This window comes from Vanessa atalanta, chromosome 20 (assembly GCF_905147765.1).
Source record: "Vanessa atalanta chromosome 20, ilVanAtal1.2, whole genome shotgun sequence".
Classification (NCBI taxonomy): domain Eukaryota; kingdom Metazoa; phylum Arthropoda; class Insecta; order Lepidoptera; family Nymphalidae; genus Vanessa; species Vanessa atalanta.
This window is the reverse complement of record NC_061890.1, coordinates 6,281,010-6,298,263: the sequence shown is the minus strand read 5'-3', so window position 1 is coordinate 6,298,263 and position 17,254 is coordinate 6,281,010. Positions and strand designations below refer to the sequence as shown.

At 30.5% G+C, this 17,254-nt stretch overlaps 3 protein-coding genes across 4 annotated transcripts in view; all 3 read left to right on the top strand.

The window, feature by feature from the left end:
* LOC125071785 (lysosomal acid glucosylceramidase-like) overlaps window positions 1-17,254 on the top strand; it is a 41,335-nt gene that overhangs the window by 16,715 nt on the left and 7,366 nt on the right. The window contains exons 5-12 of the mRNA XM_047682159.1: window positions 1,222-1,378; window positions 1,789-1,949; window positions 2,445-2,568; window positions 3,065-3,178; window positions 3,687-3,834; window positions 3,952-4,031; window positions 4,944-5,233; window positions 5,314-5,497. Coding sequence (XP_047538115.1) covers window positions 1,222-1,378; window positions 1,789-1,949; window positions 2,445-2,568; window positions 3,065-3,178; window positions 3,687-3,834; window positions 3,952-4,031; window positions 4,944-5,233; window positions 5,314-5,413 — 1,174 coding nt within the window. The 3' untranslated portion in view covers window positions 5,414-5,497. The remainder of the gene's footprint in view (window positions 1-1,221; window positions 1,379-1,788; window positions 1,950-2,444; window positions 2,569-3,064; window positions 3,179-3,686; window positions 3,835-3,951; window positions 4,032-4,943; window positions 5,234-5,313; window positions 5,498-17,254) is intronic.
* LOC125071784 (CCR4-NOT transcription complex subunit 10) lies at window positions 6,699-8,636 on the top strand. 2 transcript variants are annotated; one of them, XM_047682157.1, is made up of 2 exons: window positions 6,699-6,881; window positions 6,951-8,634. In XM_047682157.1, the coding sequence occupies exons 1-2, from the start codon at window positions 6,796-6,798 to the stop codon at window positions 8,491-8,493; spliced, it is 1,629 nt and encodes a 542-aa protein (XP_047538113.1). In that variant the 5' UTR covers window positions 6,699-6,795; the 3' UTR covers window positions 8,494-8,634. The 2 variants fall into 2 exon arrangements, with proteins under 2 accessions (XP_047538113.1, XP_047538112.1); XM_047682156.1 differs by having other exon boundaries at window positions 6,699-8,636.
* LOC125071786 (WSCD family member AGAP003962) lies at window positions 9,209-13,547 on the top strand. The gene is made up of 5 exons (XM_047682160.1): window positions 9,209-9,690; window positions 9,864-10,039; window positions 11,488-11,572; window positions 11,847-12,016; window positions 12,656-13,547. Exons 1-5 carry the CDS (start codon window positions 9,423-9,425, stop codon window positions 12,836-12,838), a joined length of 882 nt encoding a protein of 293 aa, XP_047538116.1. The 5' UTR covers window positions 9,209-9,422; the 3' UTR covers window positions 12,839-13,547.

The following is a 17,254-nucleotide window of genomic DNA, read 5'->3' as shown; positions in this document are numbered from 1 at the left end:
CTATTTAAATATACACAGATAATATTATCTCTTTACAATCACAGGTAAATAGCGACATTTTTTCACGTAAGATTTATTGAAATGAAGTCCTTAAATATATACTAATATGAATTAGAAATAGTTACTGTATAAATCACGACCGCGTTGAATGGTGGCAAGAATGCTAGCAGAATTTCGCCGGTGAATCGGAATTCCGATCCTCCGGGCAAAAAATGAACCCTCCTGTAACCAATCAATACTAATAATAAAGGATGTCTTTGTTTTTATGTGGATAATATTTTTATAGGCATATAATGTAATGCAATAATGATGTAGCTTATCATATTATAATTATAAGGATATTAATGGAATAATTACATTTAATTATACTTATGTAGGTTATTACATTATATGTTGTAGGTACATTGTATGTAATATAAATAATGTTCAATATGAATGTATGTGTCTTAGTGGGAGGACTCTATGCAAACCCATCTGTGTTGGTACCACTCACTAATCACACATTCTTCTGCCAAACAACAGTACTCAGTATTATTGTGTTCCGCTTTGAAGTGTGAGTGAATCAATGTAACTACAGGCACGAGGAATAATGGGTTGGTGGCGCTAATGCGATGTATATTTCTTACAGCGCACTTGTCTATGGGCTTTGGTGACTACTTACCATCAGGTGGGCCATTTGCTCGACCGCCTACCTATATCGTAAAAAAAACAACAATTTCTGTCAAATCTTCATCCTATGTGAATTTAGCGAAATAATCTGCGCTGCAGCAATTGGCTGAATCGTGATTTTTATTTTAGGTATATGTTGTGTACAATATGGATGTAAAATTTGTATGATAAACAGATCGCTGTAAAAACGATGGAGATAGAAGAGTGTAAGAGAAAAGTTATGTTTTGAGTATCATAGATGCAATATAATTTAACCGCGACTTATATTAGCAACCCTACCCTCTAAAATTAGGAAATAATGGTTAAAAAGTAACTTAACCTCTATAAGCGGATTGGTATTTGAAGTGTAATTACTTTTTAAAGACCAAATATAAATTTGCAATCCTTATTATAAATTTTATCAGTTGTGAGATAATTTGTTGAAATAAGTTTATGTTTTAAGCATCGAATGGCGCCCAGGGCATGTACCGCCCTCAAATGTATGAATAAAATGCTTTGATTTGGTACCCCAACTTGCCTTTTGAACTGATTTGGTATTGGTTTCTGTTACAGATCCTACTTCAGTGCGAATGGTCTCGAGTATAACATGCTCCGCGTACCCATCGGAGGCTGCGACTTCTCGACTCACGCATATGCTTACAACGAACTGCCCGAAAACGACACGCAGCTTTCGAACTACACGCTAGCTCCAGAGGATATCTTATACAAAGTATAACCGAATTTTATTTTATTTACCGTATAAATTTCGTCGTTAAATTTAATAGCCTCCTTACAATAAGGAGTAAAGCCAGGCCATTAAAATACAATATTTTAAAGGCCTGGCTTTACTCGATAACCTTAATATTAGATGTCTCTTGAGCATGTAATAACATAGACTTAAACCGTATCTCTCAGAGCACAAAATATTCGATGTTTAAAATATTTACAAACTCCAAAAGCACAAGTAAATAGCTCTATAGTTTATTTGCGAAATTAAATAATAGATGTTTCTGTGAAGCAGTGCAAGATTCAAATAGAAGTACTGGCACAACCATTAGCACTGACAAAAATTATCCGGAACAAATAAAATTATTTGATTGTTGCCAAATTAAAAAAAATAATAAAGGAAGTTAATTTTAGATACCAATGATAAAATCTATCATGCAAGTAGCAACGGCTCCCGTGCACATTGTGGCTTCCACCTGGTCTCCTCCCCTTTGGATGAAGACTCACCAGACGTATGGAGGGTTCAGTCGTCTCAAGCGTCAGTATTACCAGACCTATGCAGACTACCACTTAAAGTAAGTGCTGAAATTAACTAGAAGGTATATAGCCAATTTTCTTCTATTGACTTGATCGTAAGAACGGTCTAATTCATTATTATTTATATTAAGATAGTTTTGTAAATTTGCAAACTAGCTTTTATGCAGAGCGATTAAAATCTTTTTTATATCTAATATAAATGTGTATTGTTCAATGTTTATGATAATCAAATAACGATAAATATACTATGATAATTAAATTGTTTTAACAACTTAACGTTACACGTCAGTTTTTAATTTAACGCGAGCATATTTAATATTTTCACACAATTTCTTTCGTAGAAAAGACGACGGTATTTGTAAACGACCGTAATTCGTTCACATCGAAACATGTGACTCCTACACTTGTGATAAGTTTTTTAAAGAGATTAAAGATTAGAGATTTTAATTACGACTTGTAGATGAATTACTATCCAACATGAAAAATGTTATATTTCTTGGTGATGCAAGTATCAGATCTTATAATATTTTCAGGTTTCTTGAAAAATACAATCAATCCGGCATTCCTGTTTGGGGCATAACGACAACTAATGAACCCATTAATGGAGTAATATCACTTGTACCATTTAACTCTCTCGGATGGAATATGCAGCAAATGGTAAAACATAATTGAATTGATGACATTACCTTAAGTAGAATGATATGACGAGACGAGATGGCTCTGTTGAGAGTGAGAAACTTGGCGGGTTTTTCTTGGGATCTCATAATTTCTCCAAAGACGTGCTGTATATATATACTATATTCAAATTTTCAAATATGTTAATTTTTCGTACCTTTATTTTATTGCCAGGCAGCGTCACAATGTAGATTTTAATTGAAAATATATTATGATCTTAAACTTACTACATCTTCTAACTCTTCATTTGTGTTAGTAAAATTATTCTCGTGGTCGGCGGCGAAGACATATCAAGGAAAGCTGCATGACTCGGATGAAATTCCGTGTGGGCATTCCCTAACCAGCATTGAAGTAGCTTAGCGGAATACATACCAAAGTTTCAAAAAAAAAAGGAAACTTATCAGTGCCTTCTTAATTTAACTTTATGTAGATCAAAAGAAGAGAAAAGAAAAGAAGTGTTAATGTTAATCTTTTTTAGGGAGAATGGATTTTGAACAACTTAGGACCAACGATCCGCAATTCAGCGTTTAAAGATCTCAAAATATTAGCGGGTGACGATCAAAGAGCCACTATACCGTACTGGTTCAATGTGGTGAGTTAACAATCGTATTATGAAAGCAGTCATGCGTTAGACATAAAATTTTATATCTGAAATCCAGCCAACGATGCCAAAATTATAGCAGATGGGAAGTTAAACAAAAATTTTGTAATTTGTGAATATTCAAAATACCTCGTCAATGAATCTATCTTGTATAGATAAGTCAAAGTACCTTAATCAATTTTATGTTTACAATAATAACTATAATATTAGATAAATAGCGTTTTTTTTACGTGAATGAAATAGGTATTTTCACTTATAATGTTACGTAAGGTCCATTCCAAGAAACGAAATCCCTAAGGAAATTGTCCACGTTGAGTGAACATGGTTTGTTAATAGTTTTATATAATTATCTTCCACTGTCTAACATCAACATACCGCATTCGTCTCCTATATTTCTAGCCATGTGTTTTGATCATTGGTCCGAATATTTTATTCACTAGGATTTCTATTCGTGGAATGGACTATAAAATATTTCTATATTTTATTTTTATATTGTTAGATGTTTGCGCGTTACCCAAAAGCATTAGACTACGTCGATGGTATGGCAGTACACTACTACACTGACGGTATTATACCCGCCGCTGTATTTGATGCGATCACGTTAAAACATCCAGATAAATTCATTTTGGCGACTGAAGCTTGTGAAGGTATATTAAAATTAATACTCAAATGTATATATATTTTAAAATACGTTAATTATTTATGTTTTTTTTTTAGTTTTCAATTTTAGACAAAATTAAATATTGTGTACTTATTATTTGAAGGTGCCTTCCCGTGGCAAAAAGAGAAGGTACTACTCGGTTCATGGGACAGAGCGATAACATACATAGAAGACATTTTAGAAGTAAGATTACACTTAATTATTGTTAAAGCTTAACAAAATTTTTAAAGCTTAAAATTCGTCAATTCTGGTGTTCCACAAGTCTGCGAACTATCCTACCCGCTCTGTTTCTTCTGCCGTGTTGTAAATCAGGAACATTTACTGCTATGCAGATGACATTACCGTAGACACCTAATATACCGGCCATGCTAATATTTCTCGGGAAAAGGTCGACGAAAACCGGAACAAACTTGTGTCTGAAATCGAGTCATTGTTAAACAAAGCCTCGGACTGGGGCCAGCTAAGCCTAACCCAATTCAACCCCTAAAAGAAACAAGTTTGCACGTTAACCACCAAAAAATCACCATTCGTCGTATATCCATGATTTGAGAACATTCCCATTGCTGCGGGGAATGTTCTCGCAACGCATCTGCAAGCACCCCGGTATTGCATATGTCCATGGGCGGTGGTAGTCACTTACCATCAGGTGAGCCTCCGGCCCGTATGCCACCTATACCAATAAAAAATTACCAAAATCATAGATAAAACTTTTTTGATCTTTTTATCCAACAGTTCCTTACCACAAACATTTTGGTAGGGCTTCGTGCAAGCCCGACAGATTAGTTACTACCCACTCATCAAATATTCTACCGCCAAACATCAGTACTCAGTATTGTTGTGTTCCGGTTTCAAGGGTCAGTGAGCCAGTGTAACTACATGCACAAAGGACAAAAAAAACTTCATTTACTTTTCAAGAAAAAAATACAGTATAATCGAATATCGGCTATCGGTGGGCTTCTAGACCCATGCTCCATGTGACCTTATGATAAAGACGGTACTGCATATAGAGTCACCCTTTGACAAATTTGGAATAATTATAATGTCTTTACTTATATATCAAATTATTTATTTTATACAATTTAATATTATTTTTAGGATTTAAACTACAATTTAGTTGGATGGATAGATTGGAACTTGTGTCTGAATAAGGGTGGAGGACCAAATTGGGTTGGAAACTTTGTCGATTCGCCAATAATTGTGGATGAAGACAAACAGGAGTTTCTGAAACAACCGATGTTCTATGTGATGGGACATTTCTCAAAATTTATACCCCGTGAATCAATAAGGATCAAAGTTGAGGAGAAGAGACAGTTATTTACTCCAAAACTGAGTCATGTGGCTTTTATAACGCCAAAAAACACGACTGTGGTTATTGTACACAATAAGTAAGACTTATTTTACGTATCTTCTGCGAAGTTCAATATTCATTGTTTACTTAAAGCTAACATGTTTGTATTTCTTTCAGTGGAGAAGCCAGAACCATTCGTTTGAAAAATGGCATCAAGCAAGCAACGTTTAATTTGGCAGCACACTCTATAACTACCGTTGAATTTCCAGATGAATAAAACATTGAAATAAAATAACTATACCCATATTGCAATGCGTACGAAAAGCTATAAATTTTATAATATATTGAATAATCACTTCCAGTCATTAGTCTATATTTTTTATTTTTCAAAGAAAACATTATATCAAATCTTAATAACTAACATGAACATAAATGAATAATTAACTAATACAGTTTCGACTAACTTAAATTCTAACAACGTTGGTGCGTTTATGGCGCTCAGCTAATAGTGTCGTATTTTAACATGTTTTATAAATTTGTTTTAAAGTTTTCTAATTTCCTATTTGTAAAATTGTAGTGTGCATTATCTAGAATGTTGAGCAAGTAGTCCAATAAAGAAATAAAAAAGAGAAACGGTGTTTTTGTAAAATCTTTAGAGATACGCAGTATAAATACCTATCATTTTGTATGCTTTCTAAATTATAAAGCGCATATGTGATCGAAATAGAAGTTTTGCTATCCAGTTGATTTCCCAAAACACCTAACTCGGTTACCCTGTTTAGTATTGTGTTGCCAAGTCAATATGTAATTCAATATTTTTTGTTGTCATTTTCTAGTAAATACTATACAACATATTTTTTTCATTATATTGAATTAAATTTTCGTAGTGTACAGTACTTTTTAATTTATTTAAATCTTCTAAAGTAATCTTTTCTATATTACAACATTGTATTGTTAAATTTTAAGTATCATGATTCTTAACTATAATACGCCACAAGTTGTTAATGTTTACAAATGTCCACGCACTTTACAACGTTGCCAAATCTCGTCTCGAACTCCCTGTACGTGGTATGGTTTCTAGTAGACAAATTGAATCCAATCTCGCATGTTGCGCGGATTCGCGCGCTTTTGCAAATGAATAGATTTGGCAACGTCGCGTTTTTATCGTTATATTAACGTTATCTTGCTGTCTTCATTTCGTTATGATACTTATAAAACGTTATACAAAATATTGAAAACTGTATGTTGGTTGAGGTATCGATACTATTTGTAAAGATAATATATTGTTATAAATTCCGGTATAGATAACGTTTTAAGTCCCTGGATTATATATATTTATATGTTTATGTAATGTGATTCAAGTGAATAAGGGTGTTTACATAAGGCGCCGCAAAAGTAACGGTACCGTCCAGGCCAGCGATTGGTTTTGTGTATCTACTTTGTTTTGTGTTGACTTGGAGAAGGGTACACCTTTGTCTTGTTTCAAGAGAAAATAATTAAGCAAATAAAAAAAGTTAAGCGTCTCTGAAGTCTGTCACTCCACTTATCAGTTGTCAGTGTCATTGGCAAGTGTCACCAAAAATTTTAACTTGAACTTGTTATTGCTTAAGTTACAAAAAATAACTTTTAAAAGTATCTCATTAGAAAATAATTGTAACCATGGCAAACTCCAAAGACGAGCCAGCTTTCCTTGCTCATCAGTGTTATTTGAAAAAAGACTACGCAGGTGCAATGCAACATTTAAATGAATTGGAAACTATTGTCGGCAACAACAGCAGTTTGTTGAAACGAGTACAACACAACAAAGCTGTTGTTGAATTTGCCATCAGTGACATGAAAAATATTGATACATTCAAAAAATCAATTACACAATTTACAGGGCTTAATTTTTCTGAAGTTGATATAAAAGATACAAGTATGCCTTGCTTATTATACAATTACGCCGTGGTGCTATATCACTCTCGATACTACTATCAATGTACAGTAGTATTAGAAAAGTTATTAACCTCTAAGAATATTAATGACACTAAACTGCATCATAGAATCATACTGCTATTGCTTGAAGCTACATTGTGCCGTAGAACATATGAAAAGACATTGGAAATAGCCAAAAATCATGGTGAACCCCTAAAGTCTAATAACGAAGTGAGTGATTTATATGAAAGGTTAGTTTGTAGAGCGCAGCTGTATCTCGGGCAAAAGGTTAACTTAAAGCCTGATTCAATTGAAAACATATTTATTATAGCCCAACAGAAGTTTGTGAGTGGTGATACGATTGATTCAGCCAATACACTTGGCCAATATAAAGCAATGAAATTCAATTATGATTTAAAAACTCAAGGAGAAGATATTTGGGCTGCTATCAATAACAACCTTGGTGTTATATATTTGTCTATAAAAAAACCATTTTTGGCCACAAAATACTTTCAACACGCTGTCAAAGAGCACTTCAGGGCCATGGAAAGTGAGGACAGTGAAATGTTGATAGCATGTAAGGACAGACCACTATATGTGTATAATTTAGGGTTAGCATTGTTAGCTGCTAATAACTCAGAAGGAGCATTTGAGTGCTTAGTAGAGGCCGCTCGTCACTATCCAAATAATCCTCGGATATGGCTGAGATTGGCAGAGTGCTGTGTCAGGAAATGCTGTAATGAAGAAGCACAACAGTTTACAGTCAAGAAACTAGGTAGTGGTCCACATACAAGAATTCTTCTTTCAAAAGAAAATAAGGAGAAATATTCAACTTCTGGTGAATCATTTGCTATTCCTTCACTTTCGCTAGAATTTGCCGCCCTTTGTTTGAGAAATGCAATAAGTTTACTCCCCGATCAGGAAACGGTATCAGACACTAGTACAGCTTCAATTCAAGCACCTCCGGGCCCCCCTATAAACTGGAAACAGAGGTGTGACCTGAAGAATTCAATCTTAGTCCTCCAGAGTTACATATTTCTTCATTTGCAAGATCCTTTATCAGCTCTAATGAGTGCAAATGAATTATTGAATCAATCAGATGCAACAACTTGTCAGAAGGCATGGGCACACATTTATGCTGCCGAAGCATTGATAAACTTAGACAAAATAACAGATGCCGTGGATCACTTGCATCCTCCTATGATTCATGATCTGGTTTCAGTCCTACCATCACAAATGAGAGATATGATTGCTGTTTCGGTTTGGGCTAAAGCAGCTGTTTGTCATATATTAAGGGGAGATTTAATTACAGCAAGAAAAATTTTATTACAAATCAATTCACCAAGAGTCCTGCCACTACAAATGTATTTGGAAATTTGCACAGGGAATATTGAAAATTGTCATACAATATTGCGAAAGATTCGCATATCTAACACATCTTAACCTTTTATTTGTGGTTATTTATCAAATATTGCAGCTGTTTCGACAGGGAATCTGTTAATTACTATTAAATATATTTATGATATTATAACTTATTATAAATTGAATATTTTGTATTAAATCATATACCTACAAAACTTTTGTTTTTAAATCATAATTTGAATTGTAAATGTTGTTGTAAGACAAAATGAAATAAATATAGTATTAATTTTGCAAGTACATGTTGGTAATGCGTTATTTTAATATTTAAATTGATAAAAAGTAAATTTCATATAAAAGAAGGAATTAAGTATGTAGTTGATAAATTTATAAAAGGTACAAGAGCTTTAAATGGAGCGTGATAGTGGGAAATAACGCCCAGTTTTATTTTAACTAATAAATACGCAAATTTATCTAAGAAATGTGTAAACGAAGAAAAAATAACATCAATCGGCATCTGCCGCGGCGCATTCATAATTTCTTATGATAACAATAAATAATACAAAGCAAAACTGAATATCTGATCTGAAATAGGTATATATCATTTTAATAATAACATTAAATGGTTCTTTTATTTATTATTCTCGTTACAACACTAAGTAAGTGTGATACTTCTATGTTGAATAAAGAATGAATTTGATAAAACAATTTTCTGAACAGAAAACAAATATAGTACTGGTAGCACTGTCACTTAATGTCATAAACATTTTAGTTCAAACAAAATGAGTGAGCTATCTACACTACATACCGATTAACAAGTTGTAATTAATAACGAAAGTTTCCTATTCATATTTGATTCATAAAATATCTGCCTGTAATTACAATTTTGAATTGCATTGTTGTCAATTATTTAATAATCGAATATATTAATACAAATTGTATTCAATTAAATTTATGAATGTAACATATATTGTTTATTTTTGACAAAATATTTTCATGCTGTATAAAGAAAAATGTCTAGGAGACTAACGTTTCTTCTTGCTGTGATGGTGGTATTAATTTACTTTTCGTTAATTGTGTTTATGTTACGTCCCTTGCAAGGAGCTAAAAGTTATTACGGAAATAATTTAATAAATCACCTTGGTTTACGAGAAACACCCAGGGTGAATTGGTGTAAACAGCTGCATCGGCGTTCTCCACCGTCTCCAAATGTGGTAGCTCTTGTGTCATACCCTGGGAGTGGAAATACGTGGTTAAGATACCTACTGCAACAGGTTACAGGTATTGATATAATATATATAATACTGATATTAGATAGAAAACTAGTTTCAATTTAAATTATATTAATTCAATAACATTTTAAAAAATTAATAGTATATTTTAAAAATGAAAATAAAATGGTAATTTATAGTTATTTTATATTATTTTAAAGATTTGGTAAACAATTATTCCAGGAATTGTAACAGGTTCTGTATATATGGATTATGGTCTTCGAATGCATGGTTTTCCAGCTGAGAATGTGACTGATGGATCAGTATTAGTTGTCAAAACTCATGAAGCTCCACCCATCGAAGTAGACAAATTCAAATCTGCTATACTCCTCATCAGGAACCCCAGAGATGCTATTTTGGTAACTATTATAATATGAACTTATTCATTGAAACTAATGTTTGTTATGAGTTTATTCCTTGGTCATTATATTATTATTTGTCAAATCTGAATGCATCTAAGTAATTCTATTCAATTTTTTTAGTTACATTTTAATTTATCTCTATCATATGAAAAATGAAAAAAAAAAATACCATACATTATAATAAGATTATTACATAAATAATAAATTTAAATACTTAAAATATATAAGGAAATCTCAAAATCATTCAATCAAAATCTATGAGAGTACTAATTAAATTAAAAACATAAGAAATAATTCCAAATGATCAAGTTATCTGAAAAATATAAAATGCATGCACTGTTTATTATTACTGCTTCATGATTTGCAGCTTTTCATTAAAATTAAAAATTTTATTTACTTTTTAAAACTAGAACATTAAAATCACTAACATAATAAACGACTCAGTTTACAAGAAACCATGTATATATTCGTTTGTTTGTTTAGAGACAGAGCTATCCATAAACAAAAAGTTGATATTTATTGTTTAAAATAGAGAACTATCTCTCAACAAAGTTAATTATACTAATATTATAAATGGCGAAAGTAAATCTGTTACTTCGTCACACATAGGCTTGGTATGGAGATAGTCTGAGTCCCAAGAAAGGACATTTAATACACCCCTCGAGGGGGTCAAATGTTGACAGTTGGTGTACTATAGGTAATGTTGGATAAATTTTGCATGAGTAAAGTTGCATATTCATCTAGTAAAGAATAAAGCTGTAGAATAGTGTATTCTGACAATGAAATCAGAATGAAATACATGGTTAAAATATAATATGTATATATATTTAATACCTTTATGTTGTGTCATATTTCAGTGTTCTGTGTTGCAGCTTTTAACAATATGCTTCTGCACTTAAACGAAGTTTGACCGGTAATTGTTTTTTTTTTTGTTTTTAAGTTCTCTTTATATATTTCTCTTCATTTTATATTTTTTTCAAATATTTAATTATATAAAATATATTAGATTTACATTTGTTTTTTAATTTATGCACATTTTAAATTTAAATCACTAAATTATTTATGTTATATTAACATATATGATAAAGCAACGGCTCTGCTATATTGTGCACTACAAAGATTTGTTCATTAATAAATCTTTATTTATAAGACGTCACTATTCCTATCTCTTTTAATTTTACTTCTAAAGTCCATGTCAAGTCCATGACATCTTTAATGCAATTCGAAACACAAAAAAAGTTTTTTTATGAATAACACTGATTATATTTCAAGGTCAACGTTATTTATTTATGTTTATTTGCTAGTGGAATCTGCAATTGTATTAACAGTTATTACACCGAGTATATATATATATATATATAGTGTAAATACCTTAACTTGGTCAACTTTGTGTTTATGATTTGTTACTTAATGAAATAATTTATTTATTGTAAACTGTATTTCAGGCAGATTTTAATAGGCTACACAAGGGTCATATAGGAACAGCTCCAAAGTCGGCATTCAAAAAATCTAATAAATACAAAAATTCAGGTTAGTAGTGCTTTCATTTGATTAACATACTTTTGTTTGAATTTTTTGATACATATATTAATAATAACAGTGATACGCCCATCTAATCTTTTATAACTTATTTGTGTGTGAAAAATTGAATCGTTATTATTTTTTGCTGGCAATTGTAATAGTAGGTTCAATCCCAATTAAAAAAAAAAAGAATCAGAAATTTGAGAACTTGATACTTTATAATATAATCTGCTACTTAGTTAAATATATTCCTTCAAATAAAAATAAGAATTGATATTTTTAGATTGGTCGACATATGTATTTAATCAGCTGTCAACTTGGGAGACTCTCCATCGGCTGTGGCTTAAAAGGTTCTTGGGACCGGTACATATTGTGTTCTACGAGATCCTTGTCAGGGATACCAGGAGGACATTACAAGAGATTTTGAATTTTCTCAACCATACAGTAACTGAGGTAAGCGTTTTTGGCTGTTAATTGACATAGTAAGCCTTTTTAAAATAGAAAGCTTTTTTAACCATATTCGCTTCATTTGTACGAAGATGGCGTATAATGTAATTATATAAATCTATTTACTTGCCCGATTTTAGTCATAAATTAGTTCGAAGAATTAGCAAAATATTTGCCATGAAGGTACTTTCAGTGTATGGAATGTGAATACTATAAGGTCAGGAATACACTCGAGACAAATAATTCGAGACAGTGCGAAACAACTAAAGGTTTCAAAATACATTTGTTGACCAGACTTCAGCTCCTCATGGTCAAGATGTGGCATTATTGCACTCGCATTCAATTATTTGTTTGATAAGAATTAGTCTACGAATTCAAGTGGAGCTAAGTGTATATAATATTTGAGAATTTGCCTAATAGATATACTGCTTTAAGCTCATATATTAAGACACTTATATATCACATTTTAAGATTAATATAGAATAATAGACACAAATTTTAAAAATGTCTATTTGGTTTTAAAATTAATTTTGCCCTTAGCCAATTAAGGAAAAATTAAGCAAAACATCAAACTAAGTTATAAGAAATTATTTATAGAAGCAAAATGTTTAATAGTAAATAGATAATTTATTTTGTTTGTACCAGGATGACATGAATTGTGCGGTAGCTAATCGGGAAGGAATTTACAGACGAAAAAAGAAATATCACGATTTTGAACCGTTTTCACCGGAAATGTATTCTGCAATAAATAAAGTTCGATATAGAGTTTTGCGTTTGGTTTCCGATTTTAGGAAAAAACAAAACTATACTGGCCTATACCACAGATAAAATTGCTATTAATGACAATAGATAATTGTACAGAGTTATATTTTTTAAAAACGAATTTAGGTAATTATAACGTTACTCAATATTACTAAATGTTATATTTTTAATATGTTATTTATTTAAATCAATTTTACTATGTAAATCATCGAATTTGTATTGATATAATGCTTATTGTAGATATTTTCAACATTTTCATAAATTTTTTTTTCTATGCTTTATAAAACACTTGATGTATTGTTGGCCTAAGTATTTATAGTATGTACTCAACCTGGATATTGATTAACTCATGGAAGATAGAATTGCGAATTGTAATTAATTGATTAATTGAAAATATGCTCATGCAATTTTATGTATTTACGTAATATTTTAAGACCTATTATTTTTTGTTAAAGGCGGCAATGGCGCTATCGAATCCTATTAGTCGAATAAGTAATCGTTATGAGTGTGTCGCAAATGTACAAACTAACGTATAAGATAAGAAGTACTACTGAACTGACATAATATATACATAGATTATAATTTTATTTTATTTATAAATATAATTTTAATTAATTAAAGTACGAACACGAATGATTCATATAAGATTTAGGTTCTTTAAAGAAATATTAATTGATTTAGATTGTATTGACCACCGTACAGTAAATGAAACAAAAGGCGAACTTAATGCCTGAAGGCAATCTGCCAGTCGACCTTTAGATCAAACAGAAAACCATGAAGGCGATAATTAATAATATACACATTATATATTTTTTAATTTATTATATTTATTAAAACCAGTTTAATGTTCCGCTGGACAAAAGGATGATGTCATATTGTTGTATTGATTGTGTGAGAATATAAAAGCCTAGAGAAATATTATATTTCGGTCATTCAATATATAAATAAAAAAGGTTATGGCCTAAACATTTTAGAAGTTTTGCTTGTTAAGAGTATACTTATATGTGTATTTCAAGTAAATAAATGAAAATGTGGATTTACAAAGCTGATGTTACTATTTAGATATGTTTATAGTTCTTAGATGGAAGTCGGTTAATGCTCATTCTCTTAGTAATCTTAATGTTTTAATGTGTGGATATTAGTTACAATGTAAAATAAAATGTTGTTTGTGGTATTCTAGATGCTAATTTTATATATGACTAATATTTAATATTGTAATATAAAAAATATTTAATTTATCAGTCATTAAATTAGTTTAATTTTTTTTTCTAAAACAATAATAGCATTATGTGTTATTTATGGTTACAAAATTAGTTTTTAAAGCTTTATTATTTTTCAAAAATAGGTGGCCCAGAATTGTAATAAGTATTTTATTCCATTTCGATAATAAATATAGTTAAATTTAAACAATTAAATTTTCTATCACATGGTCACTGATGTTTTCTACTGTAACTGTGCTTCTTTATAAAAATTCAGTGAATAGTGAACGTTAGAGTTTCATAAATATTAGTTTAATAATTTACTGTAATTGGATTGCAATTTGTAGAATCATATATATTTAACAAAAAATGTATTTTAATTGAAACAGAATCAACATGTAAAATTTACAGTGATAACGAAGTATTAAGTTCAATCAAGTCGTAGTATTCGTAGTGGCACTGTTATAATATTTGCGCCATAAATGCTTACAAGTGATACAAGCCACTCGGAATATGAACATATAAACTTTATATATTATAATGATTAAGTTTTTTGTAGTTTTTATTACCTCTCCTCGCCAAAGATAATTTTCAATCCTATTTATACAAACCATAACCAAAGATTAGTATTATTTTATTGTTATTAATAATAATAATTAAATTTTGCTTGTGTTACCTACAAAACTATTAATTCAATCTGAGTCGTTATTAAAAACTATATGACTGTTAATAGTTTGTACAGAATACATACATTTGCTGTGTAATTATTTTTATGTTAAAACTTTTTTTATCTTTATTTTCATTGAGTAATTAAGAATTATTCATGTATGTATGTGTTACAAATGTTTTAATGTATTTAATTGTTTTGTTTCCTTTGACCTACGCTAATTAGTTTAATCTTGTTATTAGTTGTGTAATGTTCTATTTATAACCATAGTGATAATACGTGACGATGTTTTTGAATAGAACGTTCTTCGGGGTCAATTCTACTAACCATAACGGTTATAATACGTAATAAAACACAAAAATAAACCTCAGCTCAATCGTAACTGAGGGCCAATTCTACTTATTTATATCGGTTATACGATTCCGATAATACTTCGATCCAACTCGAATAGAAAAACGACTGAACGACGATTACGTTTCGATTCGACTGCGTTTAAGTGACAATTTGTTGGTGGAATTGGCGTCTTGATTGGTTTGGATATATAATAGTATTTATTGTAAGTAAATACAATAAATGATCAGTATTTCAAATATATATACGAATTTACAGTTATGACATATGAGGATATGACAGTTCAGTTTCTTTCGTTGGCGGCGCATTGAATTGAGTTATATTGTTTCAATCTTAAATAATTAAAAAAATGTCATCATCGAGAGAAATTCATCGAAATTTTGTAAACAAATGACGTTATTGTACAAAATAATTTAATGTATTTTAAAATTTAACATACTAAATCGTTATTAACGATTGTATTTGCCTGTACCACTGCGGACTAAAATTAAAGTAAGTCGTTAAAGTTTTTTAATTAACCAAAATGTACTTATTTGATGTAACTGCCATATATGCCATATGTTCTTTAAAATATATTTGATACTAGGTACCATTTTATTTCGTTAATATTATTAAATTAAAAATGGTCAGTTGAATTGTTTTAATATGGGTTCAGCGAAGAACGTAAGTACTAAATACCTAATATAGTATTGAATGTTGATATATAATTATGTAACTACGATGTGTGAATTGAGAAAAACATAAAGATTATTAATAAAATTAAAAGTGTATTTTTTACTTTTTCCTGACCACTATGTATAAATTCATCCGAAATTCTGCGACATATGTATCCACCAACCGGGGTTGGAGCAGCGTGGTGGTAAAAGACTAGGTTTCATTTTATAAAATCCCCCAGCCCCGTCTGTACGCGATAAACTCGATAACTACCAAGCAGATTTTCAAACGATTTTCACTAAGGGGCGGAGTGATTTTAAACAACGATCTCTCAGTTTGCACTTATAAAACTAGGACGTTTTTACTTTATTTATAACTAATTGATGCACACAGTTTCGCTGGCGTTTTAGGAGTTTGTCAACCGTGAAGCACAAAAAGAATGCTTATGTCTATGAGGTCTCTTCTTGGGTTATACCAAATTTCAACTTTTTCGCTCCAGCGGTTTTGCCGTGAAAGAGCAACAGGCAGACAGAGTTACTTTTGCATTTATAATATTAGTAATATTAATATAAACATATTATTAATTATATGTAATTAAAAATTCTAGATTATTATTTTCTCTACAATTTTAGTAATAATAGAAACAGCATCTGATAGCCTTTTGCTTTCCAAAGGAAGTAGGAAAAAAGTAAACAAATCTTAGATTTACGTGTTCCATGCGATTTGTTAATAACTCGGATCTATTGTGCACTACTAAGAGTTTATGATTAATATATCTTTATTTATAAGACAACACTATTACACTTAACAACTTATTTTCACTTTTTACTTTACAATTTTACTTCTAAAATTTCGATAACTGTTTCGTCGACGTTCAAACGCTATTTTTTCAAATCATATCTAGATTAATAAAGCTCTCGACCAATCATATCGCGTCAATTTGCCGTCAAATTTGGCTTTTTTCCTCTTTTGGCTGGAATAGAGTATGACAAACACTAATTATAAAACAATTTTGATATATGACCCTAATATCACAACTATGATTTAGGTGTCGGAAAAATAAAGTATAGATAGATTTTATTATATGCAGATATTAAAACCAAGTACGCTGTAAGTAAATAAGAACTATATAAAAGGTTATAAATAAATGAAAATCCTTTATAAAACTAAATATGCTTTATTCCACGTTATATCATTCATTGGTCACAAACAAGTTGCACTTCGACAATAAAACTTAAGTTACTCCGAGCATGATTTTCGGTATATAATATAATTTATGCAAGTAACAATTTCATTTTTTGATAAACAAAACATTACTAAACAGATACATTAATGTCACAAGTTCATTAACAGAAATAAAATCAAGTGAATATTTTGTATGTATAATGCATAGGTAATCTTGTGCCAAATTCAAAATAAATTAAACGGACGATTGACGTCATTACTATTAAATACGACTCGCGAGAAATACATTTTCTTTCGGTAATAATTGTTAACGATGTGTTTCGTGGCAATCAGCGTCTCGATAAAATTACAATTTATCTTAAATAATGTTTCATTTCCATCATTTGAACATTGTTATTGCTTATCGTGTTCAGTAGTACGCTCAGC

Excerpts from the sequence above, each read along its gene's own strand:
- LOC125071784 (XM_047682156.1), top strand. The coding sequence starts at position 6,796 with ATGGCAAACTCCAAAGACGAGCCAGCTTTCCTTGCTCATCAGTGTTAT.
- LOC125071786 (XM_047682160.1), top strand. The coding sequence starts at position 9,423 with ATGTCTAGGAGACTAACGTTTCTTCTTGCTGTGATGGTGGTATTAATT. Across the intron at positions 9,691-9,863 it reads CCTACTGCAACAGGTTACAG|GAATTGTAACAGGTTCTGTA; the intron begins GTATTGATATAA and ends CAATTATTCCAG. Across the intron at positions 11,573-11,846 it reads TAATAAATACAAAAATTCAG|ATTGGTCGACATATGTATTT; the intron begins GTTAGTAGTGCT and ends TGATATTTTTAG.